Genomic DNA, 14,920 nt, shown 5'->3' with positions numbered 1-14,920 from the left:
AAATATGACAGGATCAGTCTCCTCTGAAGAACTGGTGGAACGGAAAATTCTTTTGATCTCCACCTGAAGGCGTTTACCTCTGTGATTAGGGTACAAGCCTTCTTGTCCATATTTCAGGGCTTGAGATGTTCCCTTAATCTCTGCCTTGGCCATCAAACAAAGCTCAATGGATATTTGCTTTGGCTGCTGACTGGGCAGGGGATGACCTGGTTAATGTTCCTTCCCAGGCCTTGTGCATAGCTTTGTCTATAGCCATTATTCCTCAGAGTTTCAAGCTGTATCTCTTACAGGCCAGCCTTCCAGTACAAGCAGAAACTGCTCAGATAAGTAATTTAGCTGGTGGTTTAAAAGTAAGCTAGCTAAACTGTTTTTATTCCTTGCTCAGCTTATTTCTCTGCTTTTCCTTTTTTGTGGGGGTGTTTTTACCCTTGCCCCAAATGGAATCTTCAGTCCCTATTCTTTCTACACAGAAGGCTTAGGCTAGAGGATTGCTCAAACCCAGGAGTTTGAGGTTGCTGTGAGCTATGATGTCACGATACTCCACCCAGGGGGACAGAATGAAACTCTGTCTCAAAGAAAAAAAAAAAAAAGAATGGCCCTACTGTTCCTACTGCCTCCAGATGCCTCCTAGACCTTTGCCTGGCTGTTCTGCTGCTCATCTCCTTGGCTCAGACTTTGCCTTCCTTTGGAAACCTTTCCTAAGCATTAACCTCAAGGATGCCCTACCTGGTGGGCTGCTGCTTTCAAGCCTGCTATTTTCTGTACTGCACTTACCACTGTCCAAAAGGGTCCTATTTCATTATGACATTAGAGCATGATTTCATGATATCAGAGATCTCATCTTTTTCCACTGCCTCAGCACCTGAGCTGTGTCTATTAAATAGATTTTCAAAAATTATTTATAATAAGAAAGTCTCATAAGAATGAATAGCTTGGGTATTGGCCAGGTAGAGGCTTATGCCTGTAATCCCAGCACTTTGGGAGACTGAGGTAGGAGGATCACTTGAAGCCAGGGGTTTCAAACCAGCCTGAGCAACATAAGCAAGACCCTGTCTTAACAAAAAATAGAGAGGTTAGCCAGGCATGGTGGTGCCTGCTTGTCTCTGCTTCTGGGGACACTTAGGCAGGGGGATCCCTTGAGTTCAGGAATCTGAGATTACAGTGAGCTAGGAGGACACCACTGTACTTCAGCCTGGAAGAAAGAAGAGCAGACCCTCTCTCAAAAATAACCACTGGAACAAATGAACAAGCAAACAACAAAAACTAACTCACATAACTCCTGTGTCACAAGCAAGGTGCAGAAGAATCCAGGTGGGACCGAATTTTCATAACAGTTGCTAAGAATTTGTTCTGTCCCTCAATCCCTCAGTCCCCTAGGACCACCTTCAAGGTTGATAAGACCCCCTCAAAAGTCATACCATTTGGGTTTCTCAAGGCTGCATCTTGAGAAGATGCTGAGTTGGTAAAGCAGTACCCAGTTGATGGTCTTTGCTCCCCCTCTCCAGTTGCAAATTTACTCGAAAAGTTGAAACCTATAAGCTTCTGCATGAACCAGCCACCCTCCTCAACCCAGAAGTTCTCCCCAAGTCCCAAGGGTTAAATATTTATTAGGTTTATTTTAATCAGGAATAAATACATGATCTAGCAATGTGTAATGCTTCCCACTTAAGAAATCCCTCCAAGTGTTCCCCAGACATTCCAATCACATTTGTCACAACGGAAAACAATACAGAAGATGCTGTACAGACATCTGGAGCTCAGGAGGTCACCCTGCCTGGTGGTGCGAATCAGCGTCCACAGTGTTACATTCACTTCTCACGTGTCTGCTGGGCCTTTTGAATCAGCCTTTTGGGATTCTTGAGAAAACCACAAATGTCTCCTTGTATAAACACACAGGAATCCAATGATACAGAAAGTCATGTCGATGCAGTGAGCTCAGACAGACGGAATGCTGATGGCAAGCAGACAGACTAACGGGCAGCAAGAGATACCGTGTGCACGTGCCCTCCTAGCCAGTCCCTTCGGAACAGGGAAGAACAGTCTCGTATTCATCTGTTGCCCCCTCCCTTTCTAGCAGGATCCCGATGGGCGGCCTGAATTGCCCTGCTTCTCCTTCTCTGCTGTGAACAGTGTTTTCTCCCTCTTTTCTTAAAATTATATATGACAGAATTAATCTGCTTGGACTCCCCACCTTCCCCAGAGCTCAGTATTTTTATTCATGTGGATGCCATGCCCTTCTTAGAATAAAATACTGGATAAGTTAATTCCTTAGAATTTAACAATTTCTTTTTTTCCCCTAATTGTTCTTACCTACTCAATACGGCCAGCTGGCGTAGTCCCCTAAGATCGTAAGATCAGCTCAGAAGGGAGATCCTGGTTTACCTTCGTCTGCCTCTAATCTCATCCTAAGCCAGAGGTTGGTTTCTCCTTTTAAGTACTATTTTTTAAATACAGTTCTTTTCTCTGTCTACACTGTGAGCACCTCTGCTGGGGGTGGGTTTATGCATCTCTTCTTTTCTTAGCCTGACACCTTACACAGGACTTACCACAACACTTCCTTGGGTACTTATGAATGAACAGCTGACGTGTTAGTACACACAAGAATCCCAGTAACCCAGAGAGATCTTTCTGTACCTCCAAGCCATGTCTGGGGACTTGGGAGGGCTGGCACAGTCCGGTTTGGCCCTCTTGGTTTCCCTACCAGCAGCCTTGCTGGCTCCCATTTGCCTTGCCGCCCTTAGGTCAGAAACGCCGTGTGACAGCTGCCCTTACGCCTTGAAGGGCACGCCCCAAGCTTCTGATGCGGTGCTAACAAGTCCTTCAGGCTAACTTTTAGTGTCACAGAGTTCCATTAAAAACAGGGGAGATATACACCAAGGGTCCCTGTGTCCCATTTAGGGGGCCCATCTGCACCCCTTGACTTTCTGCCAAGAAATAGCTTTGGTTCACCTCCCTCTGAGTCTTGCTCACACAGAAGTTCTCTGCAGTGACCTCGGAGTGTAGCCATCTGGATACTTTGCTGGAGAATGGTCCTGGTACACTACTTGAGAGAGCAGCTTTGTCCTTCTCACACACACGACGCACACACACGACGCACACACACACAGACATGTTGGGCTCTTCCAAGCATTGCTCAGCGGCATCATGATATCCCAGGACTGATCAGACCCCAGGGAGGGGTTCCTTTGGTCATGTTGTGGATGGAGAAGATGCAACTTTGAGTCTCCATGTGGCTTCTCTTGGCTTCTAAAAGACAGGAAGTTCCCCTCAGGAGTCAGGGAACCAGGCTTTTTGTAAGATCCCAGGTGATTGTTGGAACCTCTGTTCCCTTTGGGTATGAACCGTGAAGTCTTTCCTCTGGCTAGTCTTCAAAGTAAGGTGGGGATGAAAAAAATGAGCTCTTCCGCTTGCTCCCGCTGTACATCAGGGAGACACTTTTCTTCTTTCGGTCGAAGGTAGCAGTGTCGTCACTGGTCAGAGACAGGTAGGAGGCGATGCTTTCGCGAAGGCCGTAACTGAAAAGGGACTCATCCACCCCGAGTGAGTTCTCTGCTACTTCAGGGTCCTCGTGCAGTCTGCGAGTCAGAAAAAGGGGAACAGAGGAAGGGAAAAAAGAGAGGGACGTGCAGAGAGGAGGAGATGGAGGGAAAGAGAATGAGAAAAAGAATTAAAAACAAAAACACCAAGAGCTGCATTAATATTTCTCTAACTTACTATTCTAATTCTGGGTCATACATTTGTATGCTGTGTGACCTTAGATAAATCACTTAACCTCTCTGAACCACTATTTTGGATGACTAAAACCTTTAGTGAAAATTTCTTTATGTTATTTACAAGGAAGAGCAGTTTTGTTCATCTCCCAGGTAATTTTGAACTGATTTTCCTTTAATTTGCCAGTAATGTATATCTGGATTAATGTTTCAATATTATAGTAAGATAACTTATCAATCCCAAATTACAGATAACCCTTAAAAATTCAACAACTGACAATGAAATAAACAGAACAAATCACCCTAAGATTTTCCCTTAGAAAAATAAAAGTCACCCTAAGATTTTGCTGGTGTGTTTGACCTTTGTAAGTGCATTTTAAATAATATGAAATCCATACAGATGGGAGTTACCTTCTAGAATCCTGAAAATTAGAAAATCGAGGTGATATATTTCAGCTAGAAAATGTACTGGTAACGTTGAATATGGACACGGTAAACATTTGCAGAACCAGGGGACTGAGGGCCTTGCCACATACCTTGTGAGCCTGGGGCTGGTGTGCCTTCCAGGGTCAGCTTGGGGTGCCTACCCCCAGGTTTCAGCAGGGCCAGCTCACACCAACTATGGTTTTCATGTACTAGGCTCGCTCACTGTTTGTGCTCGCATGTTCACAGAGAACGCGCACACACACACACACACACACACATACACGCACCTGGACACCCTCTTCCAGTCTACGGTCTTCTGGCGCAAGGTGACAGGTGAATTGGAGGCCATCACTGCAGGGGCAGCCGTGCTTTGCGTCAGGCAGGGCGTGGTGAGCACACAACACAGGCCATCAGCCACCTCTGAGGAAGGAAGCAGACAGCAGGTCAGGAACTCTGGGAATGCGGTAGCCAGCGTGGCGTGCAGGCCCAAGGCATAGCTCACTCCCTTCCCCATATCACCATGGGGAAAGTGAGCCCAAGACGGAAACACTGAGAAGATGTTAGCAAGCTCCAGTATGGTTGGGGGAGAGGCTTAGAATCAGACTCAAGCAAACTTGGGTTTGAATTTTAGCTTTGCCCCATTAGTAAGTTGCCTTGAATTTCCCTGAGCCTTGCCTTCCTCAGTTTCAAAATGAGAGGGAGCCAGTGAGTGCCCGCATGAGGCCACAGCCCTCAGAGGTTTCCCACTAAGGCGCAATCCCAGTAACTTCCCAGGGTGAGCTCCTGTGTTCAAAACTGGGGTGACTCTCCACAAATACACAGACTAGCATTCAGTAGAGCATAGGGGGCTAAAGGGCATTTGTAGTAAGAAAGGAAGATAAAAGAGACAGGAAGGGAAGGAAAGAAGGCAGGGAGAGAAGGAGGGAGGGAAGGAGGGAGAGAAGTAGAAAAAGGCGAGTGAGAGGCGGGCGGTGGGGGGAGGGAGTGAAGAAAGCACACAGAGTTATAAAGACACAGGAAGGGAGGAAGGAGAAAAACACAGAAAAAGAGGCAAAAGAGAGAACGTACACAAAGAATGAAGAAAAATCTCTCTTCTACTCAAAGACAATGAAAATTAAACAAACCCATGTCCTTCTTTCCCTGGCAAGAATGAAATCTCTGAGTCCCCAGGTGCCTTCATGTTCCCGGGCATGTTGAGACGTGCTCCCACCTCTCGACACCTTCCCGAGCCCATGCCCTCAGTCTGGACAAAGAATCAGCTGTCCGCAGGCCTCTTAGAGATAGAGGAGATCCTATGTGGCCTTATTCAGGTTGAAACCCCCTATGCTTCTCCTATTCTGGGGGAGACAAAGTGGCCAGAGGCACCAGGGGCTACTGGAATCTGTGTGCCACAGGGCTGACCCATCACTAGGGAATGGGAAGCACACCAGGCCTCTTACAGCTCTCCCCACCCATTAGGCAGGGGTGTCCTTGCCCAAGGACCAAAGGCAAGTGTAGCAGAAGCCACACATGGCCTCTCACGGGAAGGGAGGGGTGGGGGGCACTTGGCAGCGCCTCGTTCCATCACATTCCATCTGACTTCACTCTTACTGTGAACTCAAATGCCCACTCGCAGGGTGCCCTTGGTGAGATAGGGGGTGATGAAGTGAGGAGGGAGCTTAATTGGATGTGAATCTAAAATAATGACCTGTCACGGGTTGGAAATTGAAATGACCTCTCAGGTTATGAAGCAAGAGGGACAGAGTCAGATGCTAAGATCCCAGAGACCAGCTACAGCCTACAGCTCAGGCAGGGGCGCTATGCAACATCCTTCTTTTTTTTTTTCAGTTTTTGGCTGGGGCTGGGTTTGAACCCGCCACCTCCAGCATATGAGGCCAGCACCCTACTCCTTTGCGCCACAGATGCCGCCCGCAACGTCCTTCTTTAGAGAAGGGGTGAAAGACACATTTTGATGAAGAGCAAAAGAACAAACATTTGTGTGCGTGTGCCTTGAGCCTGGCACTCAGCTAGCCTCACTTACTTTGTCCCATTGAGGGCCCATGTCAACTTTGTGCCATCAGTGTTTTTATATCCATGTTGGGGAAGGGGAAACTGAGGATCCCGTGGTCAGGTGGCACCAGCTGGACTTGGGAGCTATGGGCCTGGTGGCCTCGTGGCCTCCCGGTCCGTAAGAGATTTTACTGGGGCACCTTCCTTTCATGTTTGCTTTTGTCTATGCAAAATGTATGGTCTCCACACCCCTCAGATGATTGTTATTAAAAGCCAAGTACCACAACCAGCCTTTACTCATAACCAGTGTAAGCTGGCTGTTTCCAGGACTCCCTTCCTCTTTCATTTTCAGTAGCTGCCGAGTCGTCTGCTGTCATAGGTGTAATGTTTGTTATTTATTTTGCATCTGCTGCATGACGGTCTGAGCTGAACATGTTCTACGAACAATCACTCATTCAATCCCCTGTGAGGGGCCATCCTCACACCCCACCCTCTGAGTGGGAACCGGGACTCTGAAAGGTGGAGGACCTTGCCCGAGGTCTCACAGTGTGGACCCGGCATGGACCTGACCTTTCCAAGCAGCCATCTCTCCTTCGTGCCTCGCTACTTTCTCCTGGGCCAGCTGTGAACACTGCAGGCCACATGCACTCCTTCCTTTTTCAAATGCCCTTTCTTCTTCAGTTCAAGACCCCTTGTCCTACAGAATGTGAGTCAAGAAGCCTGGGGCTGGAGGTCAAGCATCCTGAGCCCGGAAGAGGGAAATATTAGCAAAGCGAAAGAACTTCTCCTTTCCCTCCCAGCAGCAGGGCGGAGGAGGAGAGGGAGAGGGCTGTGTTCTCCTGGGTGACCCGGGCTGCTCTTCACTGGGAGCTTGTGTTTTACTCCAGGGTCTCCTCCCTGCTATCTGTGTGTTAATCCCATGAACCCTCACGAGGTCTGAGAACTCAGGGACTGTTAATGTCTGTGTGACACAGATGAGAACAGTGAGGCCCAAAGAGGCAAATTACCAGCCTGAGGTTTTCCAGCCAACAATGAGTAGACCTGGGACGTGGGTGTTCCAGAGCCAACTTCACCAACCTTCATAATTTCTCCCTTTCCCTAGGGTAGAGTTCCGACCCCTGACCCAAGGCTCAGGCCTTTCACAGTGGAACTCTACCCTCTCCCTCCCAGCTCTCCTCCCTGCTGGCATCTCCCACAAAGCCACCCTAGGCCTCTGCCACCTCGGAGGACACTCTCTAGCATCATTAGCCTGGGAATGTTGGGCCTCTCCTGGGTCTAGGAAGGACACACAGATGAATAAAGTAGAATCCCTAGTCTTTAGGAGCTTTTCTGGGAACACAGAGTAGCACGGACTTAACTAAGCCACTCGGCAGAAGGATTAGAAAGCCAGGGCGAGAGACGCCTGGTGTGCTGTGCCCGGGGAAGATGGGCGACTCATTCTCACCCTGTGCCTGCATCACAGACGTGAGGACGAGGGGCCCGTCTTCTGATGTCGGCTCTGAAGGCTGATGAGGATTCTGACAAGCTGAAAGGGAGAACAAACCCCAGAGACTTGATCATGTATGGCCATCTATGGTTGTGAATATAGGGGCACCCGATGCATCTTATTTACAGGTAGTGAGAGGGTGGATTTGAGATTATCTGTGTTTTGCTTACTAAGGCAGCACTCAGGGAAGTCTCTTTCAGCCTGAAATTTATAGTCTGAATTAGCAAGAAGAGAGCATATCAGGAAGGCCCCTTGGGAGGAGAGTGAGAGCAGAGCCCTGGCGTTTATGGCGGTGACTTGCGCCACTTCCCGGACAGGATGGCGGCACCAGGCACTTAGCCGAGGGGGCCTCCTTCAACCATGATTGATCCTGAGTGTTTCTTACCGGAATAGTGGTTCACCAGGTCCTCCAAGCACTGGAAGGTGAGCCTCGGGGAAATGTAGTACCAGTTGTTGGGCAGGCGGAAGATGCGGTAATGCTTCACCTGCCTGTGTCTCACCGACAGTGAGTAGAACCCTGTGGGGCGAGGGAACAGGTCAGTGGGGGTCTGCTGTCCCCGTCACAGAGGCAGACAGACCCGCTCGCCGCTGGCCCAGTGGCGATGCCGGGACACTGCCTTCCCACCACCGGGTCCCTCTCTGTAGAGAGGCAGTTTCCGTTTAGCGCCCGTGGCTGTGTGTTATTTATGAAACGCAGATGCACTAATCACATCACCCGTCTGAGTTTCCAGTGCAAAGGCCTAGGCCTCTTTGCTTCCTAGGGCAAATCCATGGGAGCTTCCACATCCTCTGTGACTCTCAGGCCACACTGAATGATTATAGTTTGTTGGACCCTGTAGATCCAGGCCCTGTGGGTGTTCTCAAACCCCTTCCAAGGACACTGCAACATGTTCCCTCTGCCATTCTCCTCCTTCAGCCCCATCCCCCCACTCTGGCCCCCAGTGTCCACTTTCTTTAACTTATGCTAGGTTTTCTCAGAAATTTGAAGGTCTGGTGACATTTTCTGAGTCCCCCTAAAAAGCAGATGAAAGGCGTATTTAACCATAAGCATCATTAGAATCATAACCCCATACAGGCTACTCACAAGAGAACCTCAGGCATGTGCCTTGATTTCCCCAAAAGGAAGTGAGAGAATTGGACTTAGGTCACATTTAAAGTCCTCCCTGGCCTGTCTTCTGGGGTTCTAGGAGGGAGGGAAAGGGAACTGGCATTTATTGAGTGTCTGCTGTCTGTGCTGGGCAGGGGGATAAGCTGTTTCCAAGCACCGTCTCTGTTAATTCTCAGAATGGCCCTGGGAGGTGCTGTCTGCAGGCATTTTACAGGTGCAGACAGGGAGTCTCAGAGCTTCTGAGAGACGTGCTCAGAGGCACACGGCTTGGGAACAGCTGCCTGGGGTGTGAACCTTGTTCTCAGCAGGCCCCTTGGGACACCCCAGGCCTGACCCAGCTCAACCTGGCAGCATAAGCCTTCCCGTAAGGCCGACAGGAACTGGGAGTGTGGTGAGCAGGTCATGGGCGGCAAGTGGAAAGCCATCAGAACTTTGCATACCCAAGGGCAGGAGTGCGCCACGCCCGCCCCACCCAAGGGGGACTGCAGTGCTGCCCGAAGCATCTTTATTTTGAGGGAGTGATGACACCTACACTGGGTTCTTCCTCCCCCTGATCAGACCAGCTTAGGAGTCAGTATCTGAGTCTGGGTGTCCCCGTCAGGGGACCCCGAGGCATGTGTGGGATATTGTGCTTTTGCTTTGATCTTGCTCTCCCCTGGCACTTACACTGTTTCAGAGAGGAGAGTTGTTCCTGGACTTTTTTTTTTCTTTTTGTCATATATATGAGCTCTGTTCCCCCAAAGCTCGGCTGGCACCTATGCTGGTGAAGGGCTGCTCCCAGGGAGCTCCTACACGGAACAGGTGTGTGGGAGATCCTCTCAGAGGCTGTGCTCTTGCTTCTCTGGTGCCGAGTGTCCAAGAAGCAGGTTAAGAATTTGAAGGTCTGTTCTATATGTAACAAGGTATTATCTAGTGTGATGAAGCGCCAGCTGTGAAGTGTTCTGCTCCTGAGTGTTCCTCAGACGTGGTACTGAGTGTGTTCCTACTGCCAACCCACATCGCAGATAAGGGAGCTGGGGCTTGGAGAAGATAGGGCACTCCTGCTAATTCATAGGGCTGGAACTAGAATTTGGGGCCCTTGCTCTGAACCATGACGAACTGCCCCTGATACTTGTGTTTTTACTGAATATAGTGTGTGAGATGCAAGGACCTCTGCATAAAGACCATGGTGCATGCGTGCAGACGCACATCTGCTTGCCCGGCTCTCTGAGCTGTCTCATTTAATTATGGGGCACAGAGGAACTGACATTGGGCCTCCTGAATCACAAGAACACTACAAATATCACCACATTTGAATCTCCCCACAACCTTATAAGGGAGGGGTTTTCTCTCGATTTCACAGATGAGAAGCCCAAGTTCAGAGAATTCAGTCACAAAGCTTGGGCACAGACTAGGCTACTGCAAAACCTTCTGTCTGCCCAGTGTGCTGCTGATGCCTGCCTTTCAGTTTCCTTCTCAGTTGGTGGAAAATTTTCCAGCAGGATTCAGCAGGGCCTAGTATCGTCCAGGCCTGAGGCAGTGCCCTGCCAGGTCCCTGCAGCCCATCTCTAGTGCCCCTGCTTTCATGCTGGCCTCAATGGCAGTGTGTGGGCTGCAGGGAGCTGACCACATCAGATCGCTATGCTAGCAGGTGGGAGGAGGGAACAAAGCCACGTAATGAGTCAGCCAGGAACGAGCCCAGGCTGTCCTACCGGAGCGTGGAGAGGAGGCGCAGGTACTCACCTTTCTTTGTCTCACTGGCTCTGATCATGAAGGAGCCGACCTTCGTGTCTGGCAGCTGCAGCAGCTCCTCCGCCTTGTCTCTGCCCAGGCCTTCGAACAGCCAGCTGGGAAGCAGGAAGACAGCCATGAGCATGAGCGTGCCTGCCCCATGAAGGGCAGAGTGTGCAAGCAAGACCCTCCTAATATGAGCGGAATGTAAAACTAAGGTCCAGTTAACATAAAGCTGCTGGAATGAAAAGAGGGAGCAATTGGCTGCCCGCTCATGCAGTCATTTATAATTTCCTGGGTACCTGTTGCATTCCAGTCATTACGTTGGCTAATGACACAAGGATGCAGGAGAGCTTTCTCACCCCAGCTGCGATGTGTCCATGCCATACGATGCAATATACAGAGGGTGCCAAAAAATGTCCACGCATTTTAAAAAAGGGGAAAAAGGTATTAAAATGTTAACACACAGTATATACTGATAACAAAAGATGAGCACGTCTTATAATTGTAGAAGTCAAATATGACTTGAGTATTACAAATTGAATATAGGTTTTTCTTCTCTTAAAATGTGTGTCTTTTTTGGGCACCCTCCGTATGTGCGTAGTACGGTGTTACTGTGTCCCTGTTTGAGGGGTTTCGTGTGTATCTCCCTTCTACACCACCCACCACACCCCTTCCATATAGCTCTCTGAGGGCAGGAACTGGGCCTTCCTTGCTGAGTTTCCTCTTTGTGTCCTGGGCATCGTGCTTGTCCCCAACCAACAAGCCCCACTTGGCATTCATTCTATTTCTTCTTATCTTCTCTATTTGAATACTTTTTAAACTCAGCTGTCATTGTGCTACACATTTATTTGTGTTTCATGACCTTTCCACTTAAAGTAAGGAAAAGCAGTGTTAATACTGCAGCCCTACTGTGGCCCAGTTTTCCAGTGGAAGGTTCACCTTGCACAGGACAGCCGACACCTTTCACTGCTGTCCGATAGCTGCTCTGTGCACAAAGGCATCTGTGTTCCCGGGAAAGGGCCTTTACTTATTTTCCAGAGCAGGCTCTGCCAGATCTTGGCTTGGAAGGAAATGCTTTGTTAGCAGTTGGCTGGTGTGTGCTTGGAAGCAATTGCCCATCACTTTTTAACAGACTCTCTGTTTCAGTGAATGGACCCTGGATTTTAAGCCACAGGTCCAAATTGGTGTATGAGCTGGCAAATATTAATACTCTACTATTTCACAGGCTTTCACACTCACCATGGTGCACAAGCAGGGGGTTGAGGCAGGCCAGCAGAGCGTTACTGAGGCACCGAGCGTGAGGAGACACACAGACATAACATCGGAGTCTGTTTATGGCCTGGTTGCCAGGACTACTTATGTTGTTTAAGAGTGTGATTATGCCGTATTTGGCCAAATATTTCAATGATTCCCCTCCTTTTGCACAAGGCATGACATAGTAAGTATTTTGGAGTATGTGACAAATGTTTTCATGCGTTCCAGTCCTTATAAGAAGTGCTGCTTATGAAGATGAAGACAATAAAACAGTAATAGTAGCCACATATGAGCACTGATTATGGGCCACCCGTCATATTAAGCACTTGAAATCTAATCCTAATCTAAACCCCCTAAAATAGGTAGTATTATCTCTCTTTCAAAGATAAAGATACTGAAGGTCTGAGTGATTACGTGATTTGTCCAAGTTACTATGTCAGCAATTGACAGAACTAAAATCAGAATGCATTTTTCTGATACGTTCAGTTACGTAACCACTATGCAACCTCCCTCCTACTAGATATAGTAAGGAGTGGTACTGCGTCTGCTAGCCTGGGTGCCCCATTGGATCATAAGTATGCTACTTCTCTGGTTCTTCCCATACCAGCTCTTGCTAGCTGAAGCCTCAAATCTTCAACGTGAAGGCACTGACGCCCCTTTGCTAAGGAATGTATATGTCTGTGGCAAGTGCCCAGCACAGGAGAGGCCTGTGACTCATACTCCACTGCTATCCACCTTTGCCATCCTAAGCAGGGAAATGATTTCTAGTATCTGTAATTCAGATCATTAATACCAAAATTAGATACGCTGAATTCCAGCCTTCAGCATTTTGGGGCATTTATTTCTGCTTCACCAGCAGGTGAAGGCCCTTCTCTGATGTAAAGAAGTTATTTAACACTTATAAAAACAGTGCTTCCTTCTTCCTTCCTATGTCTCACATGCTGTGCACTTCTCTGCTCATATCCGGCCTTGGGAGCTTGACAGATGAGGAGACTGCTGCATAAGGAGGTCAAGGAACTTTTCCAAGGCTCTTACTTGGCTTACTTGGCAGGAGGGGAGCCAAGATTGGAGCCCAGCTGTGCCGAGCTTCAAAGCTCCTGGAAGGCTGCAGTGGCCTCAGCTGCACAACTGCAGGAGACAGCGATGTGGGTCTTTTCACATCCGCCACGCCTGAGTTCTTAAGCCTCCCTTTTTCTTTTCCTTATCCGTTTGTCAAGGAAAGGTGTTCTCTGTGTGCTTCTGGGTATGTGCCTGATGAGACCACAGCTAATGTCAGTCAGGAGCTCACCACCGGGCCTGGTGTGGCTCTGAGGGTCTCGTCCCACCTCATGCTCCTAACAACCCTGCACTTTGGGTCATGTTATTACATGTCATTTCCCTATCATTTTATACTCTGATGTCTATCTGATAGGTGAGAAAAACGTGCCCATATACAAAAAGCTGAGTAGCAGGTCCACTGTCACACAGCTGGTAAGTGTCAGAGGCAGGAGCCCAGAGAGCGCGACCTTTAGCCCCTGCACTGCTGCACCCTGTATGCTGGATGCTGAGTGTTCACTGCTCTGTGCCAGGAACACCACGTCAGGTCTGGAAGCTCCAACTCCTTCATTTTCTTGATGGAGAAACCAGGTCTCAGAGGGCTGAGGGGTTAACCAGCCTCTGGTCACACCTTTCCTTATTGTCGGAGTGGGGACAGGAGTGTCCTTCCTGGCCCACCTGCTGCCTGCCCGCTACTCTGTGCTGGAACCTCTGCACTGGTTTCTGAGTCCTGACATAGATACCGTGTCTATCTGAGACACATACTCACCCGTGGTATACTCTGGCCACACATATTCCAGGAATGTAACTCTCCCGACCGGTGCTTAGAGAGATGGCCTTCCACCAGCCCCCTTCACTGCAAGGACAGGAACAGAGAGGGACAGTTGGGTGGGTGAATGGCAAAGCAAAGAAATAAACAGAGTACCAGCAGTTCCGAGTTATAAACATCCGACTGACATACACTGGCTCTTACGAACAGAGGCGATTATAGCCATTATGTGCCCATTCCAACTGACCTACAAATTCAACTTAAGAACAAACCTACAGAACCTATCTTGTTCTTAACCCAGGGATGCCTTGTAATCCAATGTAACATTCCCCTTGTAAGATTTGTCACTGGCCAAGTAGACTCACACCACCCTATCTGAAAATTAGTTTTTAAAGTATGTGTGTCTAATGGACATCCCCCACTCCATGCCGACTGGTAGACTCCCACATGCTGGCAATATTGCCTTCAGCAGCTGATGTCTTTTTAAAAAGTAAATGTTCACTATACTGATTTGTATCCTGCAGTATAATTAAAGATAGTTTCATATATCTACCTACATCAATGAGGATCCAAATAACATTGACTCTGGGGAGAAGGCAATATTTTATCGTCAGAGGAGTTTCAGACACCGAGCATCCTTCTCAGCTTTCATTGCTATACATCAATACTGCATGTGTAGTGAGCAATGGTGGCCAATGTGAGAAGCTGGATCACAAAGGTATCAAAAGCCAAGTTAAGGAATTTAAATTGTATCTACCAGGCAATAGGGAGCCATGGAAGGTTTTAGAGTACTGGCCACATTGAAGAGAAGGGTCACAGTCTAGGCCCAATTTCCCATGTAGAACTAAGTAACTGTGATTCCTACTGAAGCCAAGTTCATCCTCTTAGGAGAATTGTTGGGGTTTTGGAACACCAACTCACTCAGAAATGATGCGTAGTTTCTCACCCCTGCGGAATATTGGGGGACTGATGTCCGGAGATGGGTAATCACTCAGGACAGCCAGGAAGTCACTTTCCAGCCCTGGGGAAACAAAAACAAAGAGGTGTTTTTATTTACCAGGAATTTAAAGGCAGCCCGGGGAGGGAGGGCGCGAAGGTGAGCTGCCCTTGGCACCGTTCAGCTGGAGATCTCTCACTTGTTTTAAAACTTTTGTTCGCCTCAGCCCTGCTCTCTTCAGAGGTGGTGATGCAGATGCTTGCAGGAACCCTGAGACCCAGGTGATGGTTTCCTTTCCTCAAGCCTGCCTTGACCCCAATGTGCTCATCTGAGAAATGGGAATCCTGAGGCCTGTGGGCTGTAGTCACAGGATTTGGCTTCCAGCTCTGCCCCTGTGCCACTGGCCTCACCCTCCATCTCTAAAATGAGGCTACTAGTGCCCCATTCCGGGGTCCTTATGAGATGGGAGGAAGGTAAATGCACCAGCACCACC

General features: G+C 48.7%; 2 protein-coding genes across 4 annotated transcripts in view; one reads left to right on the top strand and one right to left on the bottom strand.

The window, feature by feature from the left end:
* Positions 1-14,920, top strand: part of TG (thyroglobulin) — a 232,735-nt gene that overhangs the window by 140,330 nt on the left and 77,485 nt on the right. The window lies entirely within an intron of this gene.
* SLA (Src like adaptor) overlaps positions 1,590-14,920 on the bottom strand; it is a 63,712-nt gene continuing 50,381 nt past the window's right edge. For all 3 annotated transcript variants that reach the window (XM_003792867.3, XM_023514937.1, XM_012807023.2), the window contains 6 exons: positions 14,412-14,511; positions 13,491-13,577; positions 10,442-10,545; positions 7,997-8,128; positions 4,424-4,556; positions 1,590-3,575 (listed from right to left, as the gene is read on the bottom strand). In XM_003792867.3, coding sequence (XP_003792915.1) covers positions 3,362-3,575; positions 4,424-4,556; positions 7,997-8,128; positions 10,442-10,545; positions 13,491-13,577; positions 14,412-14,511 — 770 coding nt within the window. In that variant the 3' untranslated portion in view covers positions 1,590-3,361. The remainder of the gene's footprint in view (positions 3,576-4,423; positions 4,557-7,996; positions 8,129-10,441; positions 10,546-13,490; positions 13,578-14,411; positions 14,512-14,920) is intronic.

Source organism: Otolemur garnettii, unplaced genomic scaffold (genome assembly GCF_000181295.1).
Source record: "Otolemur garnettii isolate 467f Iridium unplaced genomic scaffold, OtoGar3 scaffold00062, whole genome shotgun sequence".
NCBI classification, from domain to species: domain Eukaryota; kingdom Metazoa; phylum Chordata; class Mammalia; order Primates; family Galagidae; genus Otolemur; species Otolemur garnettii.
Note: the sequence above shows the minus strand (reverse complement) of the source record. Positions and strands in the feature narration are given on the sequence as shown.